The sequence below is a fragment of the Enhydra lutris genome, unplaced genomic scaffold (genome assembly GCF_002288905.1).
Source record: "Enhydra lutris kenyoni isolate GAN:26980312 unplaced genomic scaffold, ASM228890v2 scaffoldscaffold55, whole genome shotgun sequence".
NCBI classification, from domain to species: domain Eukaryota; kingdom Metazoa; phylum Chordata; class Mammalia; order Carnivora; family Mustelidae; genus Enhydra; species Enhydra lutris.
Window position 1 is genome coordinate 1680084 of NW_019154139.1, and position 24969 is coordinate 1705052.

General features: G+C 66.3%; 1 protein-coding gene across 1 annotated transcript in view; it reads right to left on the minus strand.

The window, feature by feature from the left end:
- Window positions 1–24969, minus strand: part of LOC111157678 (family with sequence similarity 19 member A5, C-C motif chemokine like) — a 181281-nt gene that overhangs the window by 61157 nt on the left and 95155 nt on the right. Inside the window, exon 2 of the mRNA XM_022519297.1 lies at window positions 1298–1447. Coding sequence (XP_022375005.1) covers window positions 1298–1447 — 150 coding nt within the window. The remainder of the gene's footprint in view (window positions 1–1297; window positions 1448–24969) is intronic.

The window sequence follows — 24969 nt, forward strand, 5'->3', positions numbered from 1 at the left end:
GGCCCAGAGCCGCTGGAGGTGCAGGCAGACTCACTGCCCCACCACATCCCCAGATGCCCTCAAACAGTCTCCTTGGTGATGCTGGGGGCAGGGGCGCCCCAAGCCAGTCGGTCTCCACCCTGCAAGGGGGCGTCGTGGCTCTCCTCCTTCCTGCCCCGGGGGCCGCTGTGACTTTGGGGGCCACACTGGGGCCTGCCTGGCCCATGAGAAAGCTGCCCTCGCTCCCGGAGCGGCCCCACCATCACCACTAGTGCATTTCCATGCCCTGAGCCCCGAAAATGTCCTAGTCCCGTGCTCGGCACCTGCTGCATTCCTCAGCAGACCTTCGTGAGGACGGCGTGGGTCCCGGGGTCATGGATCGGCAGGAAGGGGCTCCCGGGTAAAGGCGACCAGATGGGGTTGGCGCCCAGAGCTCCACTCAGAGGCTCCTGGGAGCAAAGGGCGGGGGTGACCGCAGGACCTGGCTGTCTTATCGTGCGGTGACCATACATCCTGCAGCTTCCCAAGGAACCAAGGCCGCAGCACACCCCTGCATGGGGCTGCTGACCCCAGGGAGCCCGCCGACCCCACAAGGCCACCCTCTCCAGTGACAGGGCTCCGGGCAGCCTCTGGTGCTCTTAGCCCGTGGGGAGGCCGTGCTGAGTGCCGCGGGGGGCCAGGGTTCCTGCTGGGCCACACAGAGCGCCCCCTCGACCTGGATGGCGCAGCTGCCCGGACAGCCGCTGTGAGGGCTCCCTGCGCCTCCTCTAGAATATCCGATTCTGTTTCAAAGACAATTCCCGGACGCGGCGCCCCTCAGCTGTCGGACAGCGTGATCCGGTGGCCGCGGGGACGCCGTTGCCACCTCTCACAGACCCGAGGGGATGGGGTCTGCAGGGGTGCCTGACGCCTGCCCAGCCCGAAGCAGGAGGAGCCCACGCCCTGCGGGCAGCCTCAGCGGGAAGCCACGGGTGATGGACATAACGGCGTCCGGGCCACAGCCATCCTACGTGAGGCACGGCCTCCGCTCCCCTCTGCCCACGGCAATTCCAGGGGGCCAGCAAGTCCCCGCGGGCACGCGCGGCACCCAGGCTCCCCGCCCCCCACATGCCCCGCAGCACCACAGACACCACACCGCACACGAGCCAACGCTGCCCCTGGCGCCATCACCCCATGGGGACTGTGCAGCCCAAGGCCCGACCCAGAGAACAGGAGGCCCTCGCAGATGACCTGGGCTGGGGCAGGGGTGGGGCGCGCTGTGTCAGGTGGCACCTCGCCACCCCTGCCTTCGACGGGGTCTCTGGCTGTGGGCTCTTACCGTCCACGCAGGCGGGTCGGGCTCTCGTGGTGCCCGCGATCTGCCCCTTTCTGCAGGCGCAGCGAGCCGTCTGCCGGGCGATCGTCCTCCGAGGCTGGCTGCTGTCCCGGTCCAGGGTCACAATCTCACAGGTGCCGGCGGCCAGCTGACCTGTAAGAGAGACACAGACGCCGCTGAGTGTCTGCTGTGAGGGGACAGGCCGCGCAGCCCTCCCGCCCGCGGAGGGGCCCTGGGGGCACAGGGAGGCAGGCCGCGTCCCCAGCGCATGCGTCTCAGGCCCCTGCCATCGGGAACACGCTCCCCGAGCGCGGGCGCCGGGTCAGGCCCGCAGCTCCGCTCCACACAGCTCACGGGCAGCCAGGAAATTAAACGTGGCCCGGGCTGCCACGCCCGGAAATGAGAGGCCGCGTCACGCGGTCAGGAGTCTGATGGAGGGAGCCAGCCTGCACGGAGCGGGGCTGTCGGAATCCAGCCTGGGCCCCGGGGTCTCCACGCAGCCTGGCCTGAGGGCAGAGCATGCAGCGAAGACCCTCGCCGGGTCTGTGAGCGGCAGTGAGGGAGAAAACCCCGCCATACGGGGCTGGCCGAGAGCAGCGGGGACCCGGCCGTCACCAGCCATGCCGGGCCGTCCGGGACCTCCTCTCCCCCACACAGGCTGGTGGGTGCACGCATGTGAGATGTGCACACGCGCTTTTGCAAGTGCCCCTCACTCCTACTTCCCCACGTGGACTCGGCCGCAGCTCCTCAGAGTTCGTGGGCACAGGACCGGGGACAGCGGGGACCTGGGGCCTTGGTCTGTCTCTGGGCCAGCGAGGCACACACAGAAAGGACACGGTGACCTCGAACGGGACAAGTCAACCAGTGAAGTGGCTTCCCCTTCCCCTCCTGTCTCCTAAATCCCAGCGGGGGTGCCTGTCCGGCCTAGGGCCCAGGGGGTCCACATCCCAGCAGAGGAAGAACCCCACCTTCCGCAGGACGTCCCTCTGCCTGGGACACCGGTGCCTCCGCTAAGTGCCAGATGCTCACTCGGACGATAAAGTCAGCTGTGGACGGAGGGTGGACAGACGGAAACTGGCCACCTCGCCCCATGGGAGACGGGAGGTCGTCCCTCGTTCAGCCGTGCAGGTCCCTCCCTGGGCCAGGACACCAGCTGCCCCCAGCCACGCAGCCACGGCCCCACCTGCATGTCCCCTCCGGAGAACCACCAGAGGTCCCACTTGCTCATGGCCTGCGCCTCCATTCCCTGGGCAAACAGTAGGCACCTGCTGTATACTGTCCACGATGTTGGACCCTGAGCCCATGATGCGAGCGACGCAGATGGCATGGTGCCCCGAGGGGATCCCACCGCTGGGAAAACCACCTCATACAGATGCCCAGATGCAGGGGCCCAGCCCGCCCATCACGTGGGGGCCGAGAGTGAGACAGGACAGTATCGTGGGGGGTGGTGCACCTCAGAACAAGGGAACAACAGAGAAAAGACACCAATCTGAGGGGCCTGAAGGGCAGGTGGGGGGAGGGGCCGTCCCTTCCCTGCAGAGGGAAAGCAGGCAGCACCTGCGACCCCAGACAGTGTTTCTCAGCCCCAGTGTCCTTCCTCGTCCACGCTACTGCTGTCACTGCAGGCCCTTCCTCCCAGCAGACCCTGGGTCCTCCAGGCAGCTCACTGCACAACACTGTCCCTGCCTTTCTGTCACCTGTGTCACGTGGGGGTCCCCAGCCCACCCAGGGAACCGGGTCCAAATCAGGCATCACCAAGTTGGCCGGACAAAGCACATAGAGCAGCCGAGAGCTGCCCTAGCCCACCCTCGACCCTGGGGGTGCCGAGTCTGAGTTAGAGCCAGGAGCCACGGGTGCGGCGGCAGTGGTGGGCACTGGGCACGCCCAGCCCTGGGCTCAGCGGGACTGTGTGCGGTGGCCAGAGCCTGCCCTTGATGGCACACAGGGTTTGCTGGGAGCACAGCACAGGTGCAGGACGAAGGAGACCAGTGGGGTTTCTTGGGCATCTCCTCCCTGGACGCCAGGGCCCCTCGCCGTGTGGAGCAAAACCCCACTGGGGGCAGTGCCCAGTGCCGTCCCCGGAAGGCTTCGGCCGGAGGCCTGGACTTCCATGAGCCGATTACAGGAAGAATTACAGCCGCTCAGAGAACCGAGGGGACATGAACCGGGCAAGTGGACAAACGCATCAGTGGGAAGAGCGCTGGGCGGACACGATGCTCCTTTTGCCACAAGACGCGACCACGGGAAGCATTTGTGTGAGCCGGCCGGGCGCACGGCAGACGCCGGGGCTCACAGGCCCATTGGATGTTGTGATTTGCAGCTGGGAGGCCTCTGTCCTGCCGCTATTTTAAGCTCTGCTGGCAGACAGGGGCCGCTCCTCACTACCGCCTGGCCGGGCTCGAGTCCTCGGGGTATGTCAGTGGGCAGCAGAGGCCCGTCTCCTGCTTCCCCGGACACCGTGAGTCCCAGCTGCTAAGTAAGCCACCAACCAGCCGTGCGACTCCCCACCGATGGCATTAATCGGCACACGAGCCGTGAGAACACCTGCCCAGGCACGTGGGAACACCTGAGCCTAGATCCCCGCGTGGAAGGGGGCGGCCAGGCGGCCACAGTGCGGGCACTGGCAGGGCTGCACATCCCAGAGGACCCTCACCCAGGCAGGTGTGTCAGAGGCAACTGTCAGCCAGACGCCTCCACCCCAGGCGCCGCCATGCTGGGGCCGGAATGACGAGGCCGCCCAGCGCTCCCCCCGAGGCCTGCACGTGGATCCACTCCAAGCTGAGACCCAGAGCAGGTGCCGTGGACGCAGGTCCGCGTCCTGGAGTGGCTGTGGGAAGGAACCACAGACGGGGTCCACAGCACACGCTGCATTCTCCCGCCTGGGGAGCGTCCCCCGCCTGGGGAGCGTCCCCCGCTGCGGCGCTTAGGGCAGTGAGCGGCTTGGGGTGCTAAGGGGACCGTCGCAGTGAGGGGTCGGCACCAGGCTTGTAGCCTGTGGGCCGAGGTGAGCGTCCCCTGCTCCCCTGCGGGTGGGCAGGGCGTCTGCAGGGCCAGGCCGTGGCCACGGGCCCGTCCCTGCTCTTCGCCTGCCCCGGAGGACGAGCGCACTGCCCGCTCAGGCCCCTTGACCTCCAGCTTGGCCTCAGCTCCTCCCTGCGACCTGGCAGTGAGTAAACACACTCATGCCCACAGCCCACCTCTGGGCCCTGCTGGTGGCCGAGCCAACCCCGATGGGACTGTCCTCCAGCCAGGGGGGCTCCCAGAGCCCGGGACAGCAATGGTCAGCAGGGAGAAAACAGGGCTGGAGATGGGTCTGGGAGCCACTGGTCAGGACATCTGGGGCCCTGCAGGCCAGTCTGTCAGATCAGGGCCCTGAACGGCCTGCTGGCACCCACAGGACCAGGACAAGGCCGTGCCTGGACACCGTGTCCCTGCTCCAGCACCAGCGGCCACAGCCACCGTGGAACCCCGGGCTCTCTGCTGCACCCGTGTGGGCTGCAGTCCAGACGGCCATTGTACCTGGCCTGGGGGAAGGGGCTGGGGACGCTCACCTCGGCCCACAGGCTACAAGCCTGGTGCCGCCCCCCTCACTGCGACGGTCCCCTGAGGCACTGGCTCTGGGCTGGCCTGGCATCGGGGTTCTGTCCCAAGACCCCACACCTCGACAAGGTGAGCCCCTTGTACCCTCTCCCTGCAGACTCTACAGAAACTGGTCCTCGAGGTTTCATCGCCCAGGCTGGCGGCAGGGCACTAGCCCCTCATGATCCCCAGCCCAGTCCCAGGGGCGGGCTGCCACCCACACCGAGTCCGGTCACCGGAAGGGCTGTGAGCATGTCCTCAAAGCAAGTTGTGCGGAAACCTTCTCAGGTTCGTTGCACTATTACATGGAAAATCATTTTAATTGAGACCTTGCAACCCGCTGGCTGGTTCCCGGAGCTCCTCCTTCGCGGGAGTCCAGAGTCCCAGGCCCCGAGGTCCAGCCTGGCCTGGTCCCGCTGCTCGGGCAGGCGTCGGCCAGGTGTGGCCACACTGATGACAGCAACTGCTCTCCATCGGCCCTACGGGGAGACAGGCCCTCAGTCCTCGGGAGGGGCTTGCTGGCCTGGAGAGGGCCTCAGATGGCCATCCTCATGCTGTCCCCCGTCCTCAGAGGGCCACCCGCCAGGGACTAGAGCTGGAGACTCAGGCCAGGAGCAGAGTGGCCAGTACCCAATCCCCCTCCTGGCATTTCCTCCCACTGCCTCGGCCCACACTGGCGTCCTGACCATCACGTATACAGGGGACACAGCTGCCACACTCTGAGCTCGATGTGGACACTCGGGCGTCGGCCCTGGGCTGGTCCCCCCTGGGCTGGGTCCCCACCAGTGTAAGTGCACAGGGCAGGCCTTCCCGTGGGACGCGCGGGGACAGACAGAAACACAAGGACCAGTGGGGACAAGAAGGACTCTCCAGTCCCAGGGGACACAGCGGTGACAGAGGAGCACAGCAGCCTAGCCAGAACCTTCACAGGATAACACGGGGGTCAAGGCCAAGACCCGAACATGCTGGGCGCCCCCAACCTGAGAGTCGGAGTCCAGGGCTCTGTGCCAAGTAAGAGTGAGAACATGCCAGCAAGCAGCTCATCACGGTGGGTCACAGCGGGTGACAGCAGGTCATGGCGGGTCACAGTGGGTCACGGCAGGTCACGGCGGGTCACTGGGACAAACTGAGAGTGTGGAGTGTCCGTCCCTCGGGGGCATCATCCCTGCCACTTCCCACTGCAGTCCGAGTTTCAAGACAGGACACAGGTTCCCGTGACCCTGTTCCCAGGATGCTGATGGGGGTGAGACCCCGGGGCACCTGGTGCCCCAGTTAGGCACCCTTGGGACCCAACCCCAGATCTGCGAGTCTGTGCGTGGCTCAGTGCGTTCCTCAACGAGAAAACACTCACAAAACCACAAGGAGACATGACTGACAAACCCCCGGGCGTGGTGGGAAGCACGTCCCCAGCGTCCAATGGCGGGCTGTCCGGGTGGCCTGCGTGGCCAGGGGGGGCCCTGCACTCACCCCCAGCCACGCTTCAGGGGTGCGGAAGCTTTGTCACACGTCCCAGCGGCCTAGATACAGGCCGTGCTTGGAGAGGACGAGGCCGCGCTGCCACGGGCAGGAGGAGGCGTCTGCCGTCCTGACTCCGGCTCAGACCCTCGACTTTGGGATTGAGGCTGTCGCTGTTCTCATTAGGGCGAGACCTGCAGCAGCATGGCCTGAGGCCAGGAGATGGCAGGAGGGGAGGCCTGGCAGGAGCTGCTCGCATCTGGGGTCTGGGAGATACCCGGGTACAAGGTCGCCCGGCACAGGCCCACGGGCCCCGCCTCACCCAGCGCAGCCCCTCGGAGCCCTGCCTCCGCCGCCCGGGAAGGCCCTCCGGTGGGTGGAACAGACAGTGTGAGACGGGGACCACCCACATCTGCTGGGATCTCCGGGACCAGATCCCATGGACACTGACCTTGCCCCACCCCCACACTCCCAGCCGCCCACGATGAGCACCTGCCGCCCAGCAAGGACACAAGAGCCACGAATTCACGACAACTGGCTTGACTCACCACATGGGCAGGCTGCCGTGTGGACTCCACGGTGTCCCTTCCAGCCGCCCGTGGAGGACCACGCAGATGGCCGCTTGGCCACGGCTGCGGCCTGAGCCCACATGGCTGCTGTCCCCAAACGGCGGACTCTGGCAGGAGCGGTGGTGCGTGGCTCCACAGGGCAGGACACAGCGGAGGAGGCCGGAGCCCGGGGCGGCCCTGCTCCACACCCACCTCTCCCGAGACGCCTGCTGGAGGCGGCCGGCCCCAAGCAGGCCACACGTGGTTTTGTCCCGACCACGGAGACAGTCAGTAAGAGAATTAAGACACACAGAAAAACACTTGGCAAAACCTGACAGAGTATTACAGCCTTGGGATCTGAGCTACGGGCGACCCTGGTTCCCACGGCGTCAGTCCCGCCCCAGGCCCGCACCCGGGGGGAGCACAAGCCCCTCCCCCTGTAGCGTGGGCAGACCTGCCGTGTGTCACCGCCCGCATCCCTCTGCCTGCTCCCTCACGGGGCAGGTCCCTGTCTGGCCAGGAGGACTGGGGAGGGCGGTGCAGGGGGCAGCTCGTGAGCCCTGCCGTGGTGCGCCGTGGTAACGGTCCTCTCCCACCGCCGCTGTCCACCGCCTACCGTGCCTGACCCACAACGTCCCGTGGGGCCGGGTCCTCCCTGCGGCTTCAGACACCCACAGGGTCCTGGAGTTTGTCCCCCGCAGGCAAGGGGGCTTCTACACGCCGAGCTCCCTGGCCTCTGGTTCTCTAACCCAGTTGGACCTCAGAGGAGCCAGCTAGATGCGTGCAGCGGACCACCATGCCCAGGGCCGGCTCGGGGACAGCCCGGGGGTGTGTGGGAGGGGCACAGAGAGACAGAGAGAAATCAGGAGTGGACAGAAGCACCCCCTCCGACCAGGCAGCACCAGCAGGCCACGTGCAGTGTGCCCCGACCCAGGCTGAGGCCAGCGGGTGCAGATGGCATGGCAGGTCCCCACGCTGCGAGCGCACAAATGACCGAATGACGGTCCCCACAGGAACCAGGGCCTTTGGGGACCCAGAGCCAGCCCAGCCGGCCCACAGGCCCCTCACGGCATGTAGGGCCCATGGAGAGCCCTGTGAGAGCAGGTGTGGGCCACAGAGCACCCCCGTGCCCTCAGACGTGAGCTCAAGGCTGATAAGCAGAGGCACCCGTGCACACACTGTGATGCACACACACATGTACACACAGATGTTCACACACGTGTGTGCACACGAGGCTTTCCCCCAGTGGACACCATTGCTCCTTCCTGCTCAGCAGAAGCGAGTCTATTCCCACTGGCCACAGAACCACTGGCCACCCCGCCTGCCTGAGGCTCAGGGATCCCTCAACAGTCCTGTTTGCTTTCCAGCTGTGCCTCCCCGGACAGCCACCGGCCCAGCCACCTGCCCGTCTACCTTCCTGGCCAGCTCCTGGAGACACTCCCGTGACCACACTCAGCTGTGCCCTCCATCCTCTGAGTGGAAAGTTCCATCTGTGTCTGCATACGGCGGGGGGTGCTGGGGGTGCCGCCCTCCAGCTGGGAAGCCTCCAGCACAGCCTGTGTTCCCAGAGACGCCCCCCAAAACGGCCCAGCAGGAAGTCAGGGGGCCCTCAACCCCGTCTGACCCCTGGGTCCCCAAAGCTGAACCCCTGGCTGGTGTCGGGGCTCAGTGAGACCAGAAGGGGGAAGGAAAGGAAAGCACGAGTGTGTGTGAACCTGGGCCAGGTCCTGGGTGGTTCTCCTGGGATTCCCAGAGACCCAGGGAGCGGCCTGGCCCTTCTGTGCCTGTTCCTTCCTGGTTCCAGTGCAGAGTGTCCGACAGCCCATAGCAATCCTGCCCTGGCTTGGCTTTGCAGGGGACGTGTCAGCAAGATCAAGGGCGGGGGCTTGAACTTGGGACAAAGAGGGCAGGACACATCTGCGTGGACGTGCTATCCCAATGCTGCCCAAAACCAGACAGTTGCTTCCTTGCCCATCTTGAAGAGGAGCCGTGGCTGCCCTGCTCTGCCTACAGTGCCCCCCTCCTGCTGTCCCCTGGCTGTCCCCACTCACGCAGCTCTGAAACACAATTAGGACTTTTTCCAGTGAAGTCAAAAATCTCTAGAAAAACGCCCAGACTGGGCTGACCTTGTCCCAGCCTGCTCCGGTCACCCGCTGCCCTTTCTCTCCCATGGCCATCCTCCCACCCAAGCCACATCCCCTGCCCAAACCCAGAAGCCGGGGGGCTGCCCAGGTGGGCAGGCGGCAGCCCCCTCCCATGGCCGGGCACACCCTTCCAGAAACTTCTGCCGGCTCACCACCGATGCAAAGAGCCCCCTGCCCGCTGCCTGGCCTGACTCACGGCCACCTGTGAGCTTGGAAACGAGACGTTCCCCTCCCGGGAGCAGGTGGGCTGTGCCAGGAGGGAGGGACAGCCCCGGCCGCTCCCAGCTCCGAGGGGAGCCTCTGCTCGAAGGCATCCGTACAGGCAGCCTGTTCCAGGTGCTGCTCCGCCGGGCTCTCCGCGAGCGGGACATTGAGTCCAGGCCGGGACAGCTGCAGGGACCATCAGGAGGAGCCCGGGACTAAGAGCTGTGGTTACGGCTACGAGGCAGGCTTTTCCCGGCCTCCTGGGCGGCGATCAAAGTCTTTCTAGTTAAGTTCCCTCCGGTGGCTCCACCGTGAGCCTTAATCCCGATCCCTCCATGCTGCCCTCACCGGAGCCCCTTCCTGCTCCCCCGGCCTGGGGCTCACGGGGCCGCACCTGCTGACAGCAGGGCGCGGTGGGACAGCCAGGCTGGGCCACGGTGTGGGAGCGAGCAGAAGCCACCCTGTGGGGTCGAGGGCCTGCCCGGGTTCACCGTCGAAGCCGCCAACCCTGCTGCGGACGGGGCATGGCCAGAGATAGCCGCTGGCCCATGAGATTTGGGAGCCCACTGCCGCAGAGGGTGCTGGCGGCTTCAGGAGGGAAACGCAGGCACCTGCCAGGGGCCCCTACTCGACCTTCACAGCCAAACACATGGGAACACAGCTGCCTCCCACTGAGAAGCAGCTGACCCTAGAAGGTTCAGGACCCCTGACCCTGGAGTCGGAAAGAGTGAGCAGAGCAGCTGTGGGTGTGGGCTCTGTGCTGGAGACGGCTGGACCTTGGGGCCTTAGTGCCGCCCAGGGTCACCGGCGTTCCCCGCAGAAAGCACCTGCTCACCCCTCAGGTCCAGACCTGCTTCTCCCCACTCAGGCCCCTGGCTCCCATCAGAAGGACATTCGCTGGGGGGAGCCAGGTGACCCCGCCGTCCCCTCCTCTTGCCGTCACTACAAGAAGGCAGAGGGGGTGGCAAGAAAGGGCCACGTCGTTCTCTGCCCCCGAGGTCAGCAGGCCGGCTCCTCCAGAGGACGTTCCAGAGCGCCGTGAGCCGGTTCTGCAAATCTCACAAGGAGGGACGACCGCAGGGCTCAGGACTGAACCCGGCCACAGGACTGCGCCATCGAGAGGGGCAGCCTGAGCCCTGGGCCCATCTGCCTCATGCCCACCTGCCCAGTTCCCTGTCCAGCCTCCCCGCAGCACAGGGCACTGGGGCCTTCGGGCCCACACGGGGTCCCTGGCCTTCACCGTGGCCTGAAGACCAGCACCCCCACCCTCCAGAGCCAACGCAGGCCTCCAGGGACCCCGTTGGACTTCCTCCCTGCCAAGGACAGCCTCCCCACGGCCCTGTCCTCTCTGCAGTGACAGGAAGAGGGCACTTAGCACTGCTGGAGTCCCACATTGGCCAGGAAGCCAGGACAGAGTCCCCAGTAGCGGGTGCCTGGGCCCCTGTGACCAGGAGAACTCGCCCAGCACGACGATCAGGGCTCAGTGCAAGAATGACACAGGCAGCAGCCACCCACAGAGCTCAGGGTAACCCTCCTGCCTGCCCAGCCTCGCACCCTGGAAAACAGGTGGCAGCCTCGGCCTCCCCATCTGTGAAACGAGCCAGTGGGACAAGCCCACAACTGTCCCTCTCTGGATTGAGCCACCACGGTGGAGAAAGACACCGTGGGGAGGGGGCGGTGGGTAAGAGGGTGGCGGAAGGAAAGCCCCCATCTGCCACGAGCCGGGAGGTGGGGGGGTGAGGGGCGCAGCTGCCCGACGGGCTGCGGGAGAGAAGGCGGGGCTGACGGCGCACAGGGAGTCAAGCCGCACGCGGAGGGCGGAACCCAGCCTTGGGGAGGCCTGCATCCGGGTCCTGGGGTCTGGGACTTGGTGGTCTTCCCCACAGAAGGGTATCACCTGCAGGGCGCAGACGTGAACAAGCTCGGGGCCTCGCGTGTAGATCACCCTGGTGGCCCGGGGCGTCTCGCAGTCCCTGCAAGAGGGAGACACGGGGAGATCAAAGCCCAGCGAGATGACCAGGTGACACGGGACACAGAGGCTGGAGGGACAGGTGCCCTTAGAGACAGAGCAAGGGCCACACGCCGAGCGGTTCGGGGAAGACAAGGAGCAGATTCTGCTGGGCAGCTCCAGGAGACACGGGTCCTGCCCACACTCGGTCTGGGGTTCAGTGAGACCCTTTTTAGGATGGGAGACCTCTGAACTGGGAGGGTCAGGTTTGTGTGGTTTGAAACCACAAGGGCATGGGCTGCAGGGGCCTCCAGACCCGTGCCAGAGTGGGCAAGGCTGGCTGACCCAGGGCACAAGGGCCTCAGAGGTACCGGCCAGGGAGGGGCACGGGGCAGGGGGTGGGGTGGCAGGGGTCGGTGGGATGGTGCAGGAGGACCACCTGTGGGGCCCCGGGCCGAAGCCGGGCAGGACGGGTCGCTGAAGGATGGAGTGGGACCCCGAGTGCCTCCCAGCCTGGCACCCCTAACGGGGCAGGTCCCTGCCGGTCCTCCCGCTGAGCCTGTCCCCGATACGCGGCTGTCTCCACCAAACCGGGGCGGGCCACACCGGACGGCACCGCGGCTCCCAGCAAACACCTGCGCTCCGGGCCCCTGACCCGCCGGCGGAGAGGACGGCTGTGTATGCACAGCTGGGCCCGGGCTCACGGACTCGGAGTCCGCGCTGCATGTTAAGTAGAATCACCGATGAAAACGCAGCCTGAACACGAGACGTGGGCCCGGCCTCACGCCGACCAGCGGGCTGGGGTCCCTGCAGCCCCACTGCTCCTGCCGGCCAACACGTGGGCCTGCGTCTCAGAGGTGACTCGGCCCAGGGTCCCCGGGCCACGCAGGGCTGGGAGGGCTGCCAAGAGCCCGCGTCCCCCCTTGGAGCCTCAGCCACCACCCAGGCTCTCCTGCGGCCCCTGGAGACTCACTACAGACTCCGGGCCCCGCAACGTCCCAAACACTGCCAAGAACCCTGAAGGAGCGAGACTGTCCCGAGTCCTCCCGACATGGGAGCAGACAGGGGGCTCGGCGCAGGCCAAGGGACCCAGGTCCCCGCTCGGGAGCCCAAGCCCTCTGCTGTCAGGACCTCGGCTCGGAAACGCCTCTCAGGACTCGGTGACGGAGCCGCAGGGGGCCTGGAGCTGAAATGCTCCATGAGGACCGGAACCGAGAGCGGCACAGCGGGGCCCGTGGCCGCCCCGGCCACAGGAGCCTCGCTTGGCCTGTGCTCCCCAGCCCCGGCCTGGCCGCACGAAGGCCAGGACGACCCAGCGGTCGTCAGGGGCCCCCCAGCTGGTGCCCAGGCCTCATCCACGGCAGCTGGGCTCGCCCTGCCTGTTGGGAACGGCCACTACTCTGGGCGCCTCCGTTCCTCCTCCAGCCTGGCCCGGCAGGTTCTCCGGGGGCGGAGACAGGTGACAGACCCTCCCACAGAGTGTTCCCAAAGGCTCAGGACTCCAAGCTGCACTCCAGAGCTCAGGCTCCCCCGGCCTCTGCACGTGTCCCACCCTACGAAGGAGCACCTGCCGGCCTGTCCCCGCTGGTGGCCCCGGGCACCCACTTACTTCGACAAGGGGGCATGGTTTCGGGGCTCCGTCCGGCGGCTCCTCCGCAGGCCGGGCCGCTGGGGTCGGGCAGCAACACTCAGGAGCCCAGAGTCCAGGCCCCGCGGCAGCATTTCAGCTTCCTTCCTCGGGACTGGATTCATCCCCCCGTGTTTCGGGGCCCAGGGTTCCGGACGGCCCCAGGCCTTGTCCCCCGCCCCCCGCAGTGGGCCGGCGTTTCATGGCAGGACAGTCCAGGAGGCGCGCATGCTCTTACTTTTCTCCTTGAGGCAGCGATCGCCGCCCGAGACGTCCATTACGGAGCATCTCACCGCTGTCCAGCTGGCTCCCAGTCAATTATCCCCGGTAATGGGCCCATTAACGAGGCATCGTCCCGCCTGGCAGGTCGACGCCGTGGCCCCGGGGCCGTCCCGAGCCGGGCTGGAATGCCGCGGGCACAACATCGTAAACCGGCTAATTACGCCGCAGTCCATGACTTCGCAGGGGTCAGCGAAGGCGCCGGCGTCGCGCTCCACTACGGAGCGCCCTGGGGCCGTCTGGGGACTGCAGCAGAGCCCGGGCCGGCCTTCCAGCGGACGTACCTGGGAGACAGGGCAGGTCCTCGGAGACACGCTCCCGGCGGCCCCACATTCTTAGACTGAGCCCACAGCTCCCCCGTGAGCCATGGCCTGGCGTGGCCCGGAGTCGGGAGAGAGGCCAGCCCTCCCTTGGTCAGAAAGGTCCCGGCCCTGTTCCGTGAGCTGAGTCCTCCTAGAGCGACCCGGCTTTGCTGTGTTAGCTCCTCCCGGCTCCTGCCCTACCCTCCCACCACACTTCCTCCTGGCAACAGGTCCTCGGCCCGGGGGGTCTGCCCATCCCTCCATGGGAGGAAGCATGAGCTGGGGATCTCCTAGCCCCCGATCCCAGACGGGCCACCAAGGTCACAGGGTCTCCTGCAGAAGGGGCTCCGTGTGCACCTATGGGGCATGGAGCTCACGGCCATGACCCGGGAATGTTCTGGAACAGCCTGTGGCCGGTCCTCATTCCCGCGACCCAGCGTCACTGCGGGCAGCTGCACCGCTGATGACCAGAAGTGCCCCTGCTGGGCTGACAAGTGAGGCTCCTTGAGCCACGGGGCCTCCCACCCAGCGGTCTGCCCTCCACCATAGGCCTCGTCCTGGGGGCTTCGGACGGTCAAGCAGATCATTCCCTGGGCCGGGCTGCCCCCACTGGCCGGGTGTTTGGGCTGTGAAGCCCACACCTGTAGGCCGAGCTTGTGGCCACCTGCCCTGGGGCCAGCACCTCCCTGGCTGAGAACCAGAGCCTGATGCCTGCTCTCGCCTCATTTGTCCTTCGGACCATTTCCGGACCCTGGGGACCCAGGGGAGAAATGGGTTCACCGCACCCAGCCGCAGCCCGACGGGGCCTGGAGGGCGCTGGGAGGGGGACCCTAGCTGGGAGGTGGCAGGAGAGGGTGGGAGGGGTCAGGACAGGGGCAGAGGAACCAGGCCCTGAGCAGGGAGGTGGTGGGAGGGGTGCAGAGGGACAGGGCCCCAGCTGCCTCAGGCACTGTGACCTTCAGGGAGGGGAGGGCCCTGGGCTGTCCAGGCCATCTGACCTTCCTGCGCTGGAAGATGACAGCCCGGGAGGGCGGGCGCTGGCCTGCGGCTCCCACGTGGTCTGCACAGCTCTGCCTCCCTGCTCTGCTGTCTTTTAGGACGTGGAGGAAATGAGCCGAAAAGGGTTAAGACCACGTTGGAAAAACCACGACTTCCACTCAGGAGTCAATGCAAAGGCCCGGATGCCTGGGAGTGCTGGGGTCCTTGGGTGGCCTGGGGCACCCGGGGACAAGCCTCTCCGGCCATCGGCCAGAGGCCCGTGGAGGCTTCCAGGGCTGCCCCACCCTCCCAGCCCCCCAGCCCAGTCCCACACTGGAGGCAGCTGGAGGGAGGCAGGTGCGGGGATGGGGGCTCTGTGCAAGGAGTCGTCAGCAGGCCCAGAGCAAGACGCATGGGGGTGGTGGGCTGGGACCCACAAGGGCCTGTGGGGCCGGAGCTCCAAGGCCCCCCCGGAGAACTAGGACCCAGTGGGCAGAGGCTGGTGCCCCCATCCCTGCTCGGGCATGAAAGCACACCTGTGTTGACAAATGCGCCCCACGCCCCGGCTGGGTGTCCCTCCCAAACTGACCCCTCCCAGCACCTGCAGGCCAGACCCGGCCAGGTGGCAGCGCTTCCTGCTCTCCCTTTGGGGGAGGCCCCCACCCTCCCTGAGCCTCTGTCCCTGTCTGGGCAGTGAGGGTCACAGGGCTAAGGCCACCCCATGGGCAGCCGTTCCGCCCTGTGCCCGAGGCTGTGGTCCTCAGAAGTCGCCCACCTGCAGGCCCCCACTACCCCCAGTGAGGCCGAGGAGGACCTGGGGATGAGGATGTCCAGCGGGCAACGTCCAAACAATCTGGAGGCGGCCCCTCGGGCAGCACCGCTGGGACATCCACGGCTGTGGGTTGTGCCTTCCCCAGCCAGCACCGTGGGGCCCGTGGACGAAGCACACGTCACCACTCCTGGGGAACGTGGAAGGCGCCTTCGCCTGGGATGGTTGGTCCCCTGGTGTGTGTCAGCCACAGGGTCTGGTGACGGAGAAGCTCCCTTGCTATGGGGGGATGGCGGCCACGAACTGTGGTGTGTTGGGAGGACCCACGCTCAGGACACCCACGACGGCTCGGGAAAGACAGATCTTTCCTAACCACGTGTGGCCTCTCTGGTGGGCTTTCTTCGGACAGCATGGGTGGCGCCCACGCCGAGCTACTGACCAAAGAACCACATCTGCCAGCCCTGGCTCGCACCCTCTGGACCACAGGGAGCCTGAGGGCCGGTTGCCCGGGGGACGGCCGGTGCGGCCTACACCAAGCGGCCTGGCCACAAGGCAGCGGCGGACGGCACACTGAGCCAGCTGGGCACGGACAACGCGGCGAAGGCAATTCTACGAGGAAAGCTCCTTCTCTGGCGGAAGGTGCTGGAGTCACGGGGAGCCCGACAGGCAGGAAGCGAGCCTGGACCCAGACCGGACACTGTTCGCAAACTAACTCAACATGCAGATCCGAATGAAAACACAAGGACGTAAAACTTCTAGAAGAAAACGCAGAAGAAATTCTACGTGACCTTCCGGTCGGTGACGAGCCGTTAGCTAAATGGCGGGAGCACGACCCGGGGACCAGAGCGGGCTGAACGCGGCTTTGCTAACGTCACACGCGTCTGCTCTCCCAGGGCCGCGGTCGGAGCCAGACGGGGACAGAGTCCTCGCAGACGACACGCATCGGGCGAAGGGCTCGTGTCCGGGAGGTGCACAAACCCTTAAAACGCAGCCGGAAGAGAGTGAACGACCCGGTCGCAGGACGGGCGCCTGACCCAAACGGACTCCTCCCCCAGAAGGACAAACAAGCACAGGGACAATCTTCTCTGGCATCTGTCACCCGAGAGCTTCCACCGGGAGCAAGGAGAGGGGAGCGCGGACGGTCAGAGCGGCCAACGCGGTGACGCAGGCCGGCCAGTGCGCACGGAGCGTGGGGTGGCTTTCGCTCGCTGCGGGGGGACAGGGCTCTGCTGCGGCCGCTCCGGGGACGCTCGCACAGGCTCTGGGCAGCCAGACTCCTGCTCCTCCTGCCCGTCGCGACCCGGCGGTGGGCTCCTTGGTAGGGGTCCCCGTGGACGTTCACACTCACGTCCACCTGCGAGCGGTCACGGCCCCTTTCTACTCCCTCTTGCCACAACCTGGACGCGACCCAGAGCACCTCCGGCAGACGACTGGATAAGCAAAGAAGGGTGCCTGCAGGCAACGGGACGCTGCTCGGCATCGGAGAAGTGGGACACGCGGCCACGGAAAGACACCAGAACCGTAAGCGCACATCACTTGGCACAAGAAGCCAGTCCGGAAAGGCTACAGGATCCCAACTCTACGATGGTCTGGAAGAAACAAAATGATAGAGAAAATGAAACACGCGGCGGCTTCCAGTTTTCGAGGGAGGAAGGGGGAAGGGAGCAGCGAAGCAGGGGGACGCTTCCGTCCAGGAAAACGATTCTGCGTGACGTGTACTGCCACAGTGACGTGGCGCACCACGCACCTGCCGGCAACCCTGAACCCACGGACTTACAGAACCCGTGCTGGGTGCAGAGGCTGTCGGGAGCCCCCAGCCCCGTGACAGGGTGGGACCCTGACTGCGGGGGGGGGCACTGTGCTGTCCTACACGGGAGGGGGCCGTCAGACCGCGGAGATGGGAACCGGGCAGAAGTGCCGTCTCTGGCCAAGGATGCCGTTTCCCGTGGGGACACAGGGCACCGTTCTGATGCTGCTGCAGGTCCACACCCAGATGGAACACTGCGGTCAGGGGAGGAGGACAGAGGGGCCTGGCTTCACAGGCTCGCAGCGGGAGCTTGGACCGGCAGGGGCGGGAGGCTGGGATGGCGAGCCGCGGGGTTGGGTCAGTCGCGTGGACTCGTGTGCGGTGGGCACGCACGCCCTGTCCCGTCTGCTCTGAGACGCCCGGCCGGCACCAAGGACGGCTCACCCCCAGTGCTGGTCTCGGACACCACCGCCCACAAAGGATCCGGGACTCCTGGGAGAAAGGGCTCATTTTTGGACAGGGCAGGGAACACCCAGCTGACAGCACCACGTGGACCGAAGACGGATGTGCTCGACCAATACACCAGATCCCTGTGGGGAGAGGGAGGTCCCAGGGGCAAAGCGAAGACCCATGAGCAACCACGTCAACAAGGCCGTGGGTCAGACTCAGAAATGCTCCGTCTGTCTGTACGGTGTCCCCAAAGGTGCCCATCCGTGATCAAGCAGGTAGAAGGAAACGGAAAGGCTGAAGAATGTGCATGGACGTCTGGGACGTCTGCCCTCGGGGAGGTGGGCTGTGCGCCCTCGGGCGACTTCCGTCTACAGAGAACAGCACGGAAGGAGCAGAGACCCGTGACCACGGAGGAGCCACGTGGACAAGGGCGTCATCATGGGGGTCGGCCACGTTCATAGCACAGGCCCTTACGTGACGGGAGGAGAGGGGCACTTCACCTCCGCGGTCTCCGTCCCCCAGGCCACAAGCCCCACAGCCATTCTGCAGACCCCTGCCCGCCCCCTCGACAGGGCCAAGGTCATCAGACACGAGGAGCCGCCCCAGCCAGGAGAAGCCCCAGGAACCGAGAAGACTGGACGTTTGTGGCATCCTGGATGGGATCCTGGGCCCAAAAAAGGGGCAGCAGCCGGAACTCCGGACTTCAGTTAATGACGGTGCAATGAACCCGTTTCTGCGGTTGTGACGAAGGCCCAGATGGGCGTGAGTAGATGCTCTTGACAGGAAAGCGGCTCACGGGAACCTTCTGAGCTATCGTCGCGATCTTCCCATGGACCTAACACCTTTCTAAAACCACAGCCGGGGCCCGGGGATGCCGAGTCAGCCTCTTGACGCAGAGACAGGGGCTGGGCTGGGCCTCACGGGCCTGCTCGGCCACATGCCTGTCCCCAGGATTTCCAAGACACAGGCAGAGCCCAGCCACAAACGACCTCAGTAAATGACCTCGTTCCCTCCACCTCCCCCCCATCCGGACCCGGTGCGGGCACTTCTGGTCCCAACGTGACATGCCCCGTGCCAACGTGCGTGAGCTACGCACCCCCATCAGCCGACAGGGACCCTCACCAGAGTCAGGATCAGGAAACAGGCCACGAAGACAATGTGCGAAAATTTCCCTGTCCCTGAGTGCTTCTGCCGAGGTCAGAGGTGACAGAGGTGGGGAGCTCACCTCAGCCACCCCGAGAGCTCGGGAAACGGACACTTCTGGGGGCCGGGCTGGCTGTGCGCCAGGAAGTTACAGAGACTCTGAGCACCATCTAGCGAGGACGCACGGCCGAGAACCACATATGACAGAGCAGCGCGGGCTTCTGTAGGCCCTGGCCACGGGCTTCCCCCACGTCCACTGCGACGCACCCCGTCCCCGGGACTCAGTGTCTGCCCGTCACCCAGCGCTGAGATGCTCTCCGCCTGCCTCCCTCAGCCGGTCCATGGCGGGACCGGACGCCTGTCTGCTGAGTCCCTGGGGCCACGTGGGCGGACCCTGCCGCGTCCTCCGTCCTGTGTGGCCGCTGGGCTGGCCTGGTCCTTGCTGCAGTGGGGGGAGGGGCACTTAGTGTCGCCTGGGACCCCCGGAGACAGGAGGGAAGCAAAGGTGGGAGGGCAGTGCGGGGCCCAGACAACTGGTCTGGACAGATTGGTCAGAACCTTCTGGAATCGGGGCCCCGGGCTCAGGCCCTGACGTCTGGCTCTCGGAAGCCTGAGCAACCTGCCACGGGACACAAGGAAGGCACGGGGCAGGAGGGGGAAAGACATTCACAGGATAGCAAGGACGCCGTGACCGGGACCACACGGTGATGCCCGAGTGACAGAACTGCCTCCTCCCGCCCCACCCACCGGCTGCCCTGAACTGGGGGCCGACCTTGTTGGAATGTCAGCATTTCAGTAAGATGCCCGCGGCTCAGGGCCCACAGAACCTCGGGACGTGGGGGTGGCCATGCTTGAGACTGTGGGGGTGGAACAGGGTCCTCCCAGCACCGTGCCCCATCCCCACGCCAGCCCTCGGCTGGACCCCGGGCACGCGCGCCCCTGTGCAGGGACCGCTCTGCACCGTAAAGGAAGCATCTGCCAGGTTCACCCAAGTCCTCATGGCCTGGGGTCCTGCGATCCGGGGTCCACTTCCTTCTTGCACTCTGGGGCACACCCCGCCTGCAAGGGACTGATGGGGCCTCCAACCCCACCCTCGGCCCAAGAAGGGGAAGTGCCAGGTCTCGATTTCAAAGGGGAAAAAGACTAGGAACTCCTTGTTTCCTACAAATGAATACACTGAAGCCGGCGGCAGATCGCGATCTTGGAAAGTCTGGTGGCTGACGGGTTTGTCTGTCCCACGAACGGCTCCCCCGCGCCAACGGACCACAACGGGCACAGAGCAGTTTGCTCGGGTCGGGGCGAGGAAGGCGGGTGGGCTCGGGGAGGCTCTGGAGCCAAGGTGGCCCAAGGCACCCACTGTGGCCACCTCTGGGATGTCCCCCACGGACCAGTAGAGGCACAGGGGCCCCGCTGCTCACGCTGCCCGGGCCACGTGGCCTGATGACATGGGACGGCCACGAGGCCATGCCTACTGGCTGCTTAACACCAAGCCCACCGTCCCCGGTCCCTTTAGGAGCAAGTAAACCCCGAGCTTCCTGCAGTGAAGTGTTTACAAGGCCTCTTGCTTCCAAACCCAAACCTTTCTCCAATTCCGTGAACCCCGCGGACGCAGACACAGAAGCCTCCGGCTGCACGGTCCCTGCGTGGGCACCACACGTGCTCGCGCCGTCTCTGCGCCACGGCGCACTTCGGGTAGGGAAGCGGGATGCCAGGGAAGGCCGCTCGGTGCTCACGCTGGCCTGCAGGCAGGGCTCGGGGTAGAGGGCCTTGGGCACAGGGGAGGGCAGGGCTACCCAGCCTGAAACGGCCCCCTCCATCCGAAAGCCCCCGTGCTTCTGCCATCATGTCCTGTTTCTGTGTTGCCCTGAGGTCGCGCTCATAGCCGGACGCACCGGAGTCACATCGCGGCTCCGACGCTCGCCCGCTGCCTCGGTTCCCCCCGTCTGACCTACGACACCGGGCATCGGGGTCCTCAGGACAACTGGCCGAGGTCCTCGCTGGCCAAGGGCTCGGGCGGGGTCTCCAGCCCACACGCCAGGCAAGGTGTGCCCCATCAATGGGGAGCGGCGTGCCCCGAAGGACCGTGAGGATGCGGGGGACCCCGGGACGCCTCCCAGAACCCGGACCCGTCAGCAGAAGTGTCGGCTGCAGGAGGGGGCAGCCCCGCCCAGGGAGACTGAGTGCGGACTGAGTCCGGCGGAGGGGTGATCGCCAGGGCTCACGTTTGTGGCCGCATGTCTCCAACCCCCCTCCCACCCCGTGGCACGGTCCTGTTGCCCGTGGTCTCCTCCGACCTTCCCGCCTCCCCCATTACGGGACCCGTGTGACTGCATTTCAGACAGACACGGACACCCGGGGAAACTTGCCCTCGAGACCCGTAATCTCTCTGCACCCGCGAAGCCCTTCTCCCCAGGAAGGAAACAGGTTACACTTTGGAGGGTCAGGGCACGACCTCCGCAGGGTTGGAGGGCTGCACTGCTCGGCCGACCGCACACTGGGTCTCCATGACGCGCAGCCACGGATGAGCGCAGGCACCGAGACTCCCAGGCAGCTCGGCGCTCCCGGGGATGGAGACAGACCCGCGGATCCCGGTCCAGCCCGGGCACCACCGAAAATCCTGTCTGAGGAGGTGCTCGGGTCTCTGCAGGGCCCGTGGGGCTGCCCGAGGCCATGGTTGACCTGCACGGAGCCCCGGGTCTGCTGGGCCTTACAGGGGTTCCGGGGATCCAGCTGCCCCCGCCTGAGCTGGGGTTCCCACCGTCCCAGACCGGGGGTGGCAGGGGCCCCGACTTCCATTGCTCAGGCGTCCCCCGCGGCCCCGACTTCCGCTCAGGCGTCCCCCGCGGCCCCGACTTCCACGCTCAGGCGTCCCCCGCGGCCCCGACTTCCACGCTCAGGCGTCCCCCGCGGCCCTGCCGGCCGATTTCCCTCATGACGCCTAACCCGGCAGGACTCTCGGGGGCCCTGAGACGATATGCACGGCCCGCACGCCTCAGTGATGTCAGGGCTTTAGAAAAACGGGACAGCAGTGTTGGCAGAAGATGGGAATGAATGGACAACCCCCTCCGTTCAAAGCCAGCAGACCTCTCCTCTACACTCTGCCGGGTTGCTCCCAGGGATGGGACGCTCACTCCCTGTGAGAGCCTGAACACCCCTGCAGCTGCGGAGCCCCGCCCACAGGGACCCCAGGCCGCGTGTCCTCACGGGCCCCACACCCGCCTCCGCGGCCCCAGAGGCCAACATCTGGAGGACAAACAGCAGCTTCCACGCTGCCCGAGACCACGCTTCCAACCACATCCTTCCTGCCACAAGGGATGTCACCGCGGTCGAAGGAGGGTGATTTTCTTACACCGGCCAGCGTGAAGGGCGAGTGTGCAGATCATGGTCAGGGAAGGCGTCTGGTCCCTGCCCCTGCTCCCCCTGCGGCTCCAGCCCTGGGGAGGTGCCCCTTTGCCTGCCCCCCACCGCGGACGGACAGGTCGTACTGTGGCACTGACACGACGGTGCCGACACATGGGAAGCATCCCCGGGACGGAGTGGGGGACGGAGGGAGGAGTGGAGGGGGCACTCTGCACACGGGGAGGCGTCCGAGGAAAGAGCTGCACGTGCGTGTGTGTGTGTGTGTGTGTGCAGTTCCACAGTCCCCCTGGGTCTTTCCAGCCGTGTGACCTCGATGGACACGTAAGCAGACGCACTCTCCCATCCGAGCTGGGGCAGCAGGACGGAGGCTGTGTGGGGCCCCCGGCACCCAGCACCCAAACCATGCCCCAAGTGATGTCCCCAGGTGCTCCTCCAGCTGATGTCCCTCCACACCAGGACGCCCACACGTGACGCCCACAGCATGACTAGGAACCAGACGCCCGCTCTAGGTAAAGGGCTACAAAGTCCCTATGGGACAGCCGTGAGAGGTGCCCTGGGAGTCGGTGATGCGTGGCGCTGTGGCTCCCCGTCCTGGGGTGAGGCAGAGCTCGCTGCGCGGAGACACCCCCATCAGGACAGGCTCCGGAAGGCTCTGCTGGGGATCAACACCCCGTGTGCCTGCAAACCTGGTGGCGGAGAACAAAACGTCTGTACAAATGAGGGTGACCCACCGTCCTGTGACACTTGGGACGGAGGGGGCATGGGTTCGGGATCTCCACTCCTGGAATCGGGGCTCTCAGGCTGCCCAGGGCGACAGGGCTCCCTGGATGGAGCGAAGTTAGCAACGAGTGAAGAAGTCTGGGGTCCGCAGGCCCTGGCACAGGCGGGGACACGTGGGGTTCGGTGCAGGACCCTCAACCTTTCCTACATAGGAAGGTTTTCGTACTGGAAGGGGGGCGAGTGGTGGTCCTGGGGGTGCGGGGTGGACGCACAAGCTGGCGGGTGGGTGTGGCCGCTGGAGTAGCCGCCTTGGGACGCTGGGGTCAGCCGAGCGGCTCCTGGGTCCCCCACCCCCCAAGCACGGCCCAAAAACACACTGGCACAAAACCACCGTCTGGACCTTTCACAGAAGCAGTGTCTGGGAGGAGGGGGGCCCCCAGACCCCATGACCGCACGTCACAGGCGCTCACGCCCACGAGCCGGGGGCGCCCCTTGGCGGGGCCGGTCCTCGGTCAGAGCCAGTGCGCGAGCTGGTTTTCACTCCTGGTCCCCCACCACCTGGCCAGGCCGCATCATCTCCCGACAACGGGATGCCAGGCCCTTGTGCCTGATTGCCGTCCCCGTCCATGTCCCCGTCCACGTACCCGTCCCCATCCACGTCCCCATCCCCGTCCACGTCCCCGTCCACGTCCACGTACCTGTCCCCATCCCCGTCCACGTCCCCGTCCCCGTCCACGTCCCCGTCCCCACCTGACTGCCACCCCACAGCACATGGAGCCTCCGGAGATGCCCGAGGCCCAGTGCCCTAGGTCGGGGTCAGCCGGCCTCTTCTGCAAAGGGTGAGCTGGCCAGTGTGACCCCCAGCACTGACCCTGGCAGCCGCTCGGCGCCGTGGCCAGGGGCAGACGCAGCCAGAGACGAGGTGGACGTGGCAGGTGTGGCGTGAAGACGCTTCTTCATTCATGGCTGCACAAACCAGGCCAGGGCAGGACCAGCACGGGAGGAAGCTCTGCTTCAATCAGTGGGTCTCCCGGGGTGCCCAGAACACCCCCCAGCACCAGGGGGGAAGGAAGGGAGACACCCACACGTGTGCTCCAACACAACCACGACCTAGGGCACTGCAGCTGGGCCTGGTGAGCCCCTGGCATGACAGGTATCCCACGGACTGGTGGGGCGGTCAGGGCAGGGGCGACAGCCCAGGTGAGATGCCCCAGGGGCTGGTGGGGCACTTAGGGCTGGAGGGAAAGCCCAGGCAATGTGCCCCAGGGTCTAGTGGGACACAGACAGCTAGCCAGGAGGCCCTGAGTCCTGATGCTGGGGGGCCTCCCTGCACCCCCCTACGTCAAGGGCCCTGTGCTGCCTACCCTACCAGGCCCAAAACTGGCCCCCAGCCTCTGACCACCCTCCTCCCGCCTGAGGCCACCTGGTGGTGCCCACCTCCTGCCGGCCAGGGGGGCTCCAGGCAGAGAACCAGGACAAAGAAACCATTTGAGACCACCCCTTGCACGTGGATGGGGGATGGACACATGGACGGACCTGGGGGGCACCCGGTGGGGCTCCGTCAGCAGGAGTCAGGCCTGGGTTCCGGTGAAGTAGAGTGCGCAGAAAAATTCGCAGAGAGAGTACAAGTCCCACACATAGGGTTCGGGCCGTCCCAGGTCAGGAGGGAGGGCCTGCTGGACCGGGGAACAAGGAGAGAGGACGCTGCCCACTCCCGAGGCCAGGGGCCCCCTGGACTCCCCATGGGGATGTCTTGCTGGGAGCAGGAAGCACCCACAAACCCACGGTGCGGGATAGGAGGTGAGCGCACGGCTCCATCCCCTCCAGGCTTTCCGTGGACCATCGAGCGCAAGGGTCTTGCCGGGAGCGGTGCCCGCCGGCTTCTGACCACACATAAGGATTCAAACACCAACGACAGGCTTGTGTGAGGGCCCGCTGAGCACCGAGTGCGCGCGAGACTGAGGGCCGCTGATCCCAAGACTGATCCCAAGTCTCCGGGCAGGGGGCACAGCGACCCCATCCCACCCCGGCGCAGGGCATCCCTCCCAGGAAGCACGCGGCGTCCGGGGGCATCACCTGCGGAACCGCACTGCCCGCCCGCACTGGGAGACCCACATGGCCCACGCACCCTGGGCCTTGAGCCCACACTCGGGTTTCCTCCCTTCCCAGCCAGGGGACACAATGGCCTTCACGGTGACCCATGGACTCAGGCTCAGTCTGGGGGCCTTGCTTGTGTGGCGGTGACGAGAGCCTGAGGTGACGGCCATGGCTTCTGGCCTGGCACCCCGGATGGGGGGGCACCTTGCCCTGGGTCCCGGGTACCCACCCTACACAGCAGAGACTGCTTTCCGCTGACCCGTGAGGCTCGGAGAGGCCCCAGGCCCCCCAAGGACACAGCTCCTGAGGCCAGGAGCCCGTCATC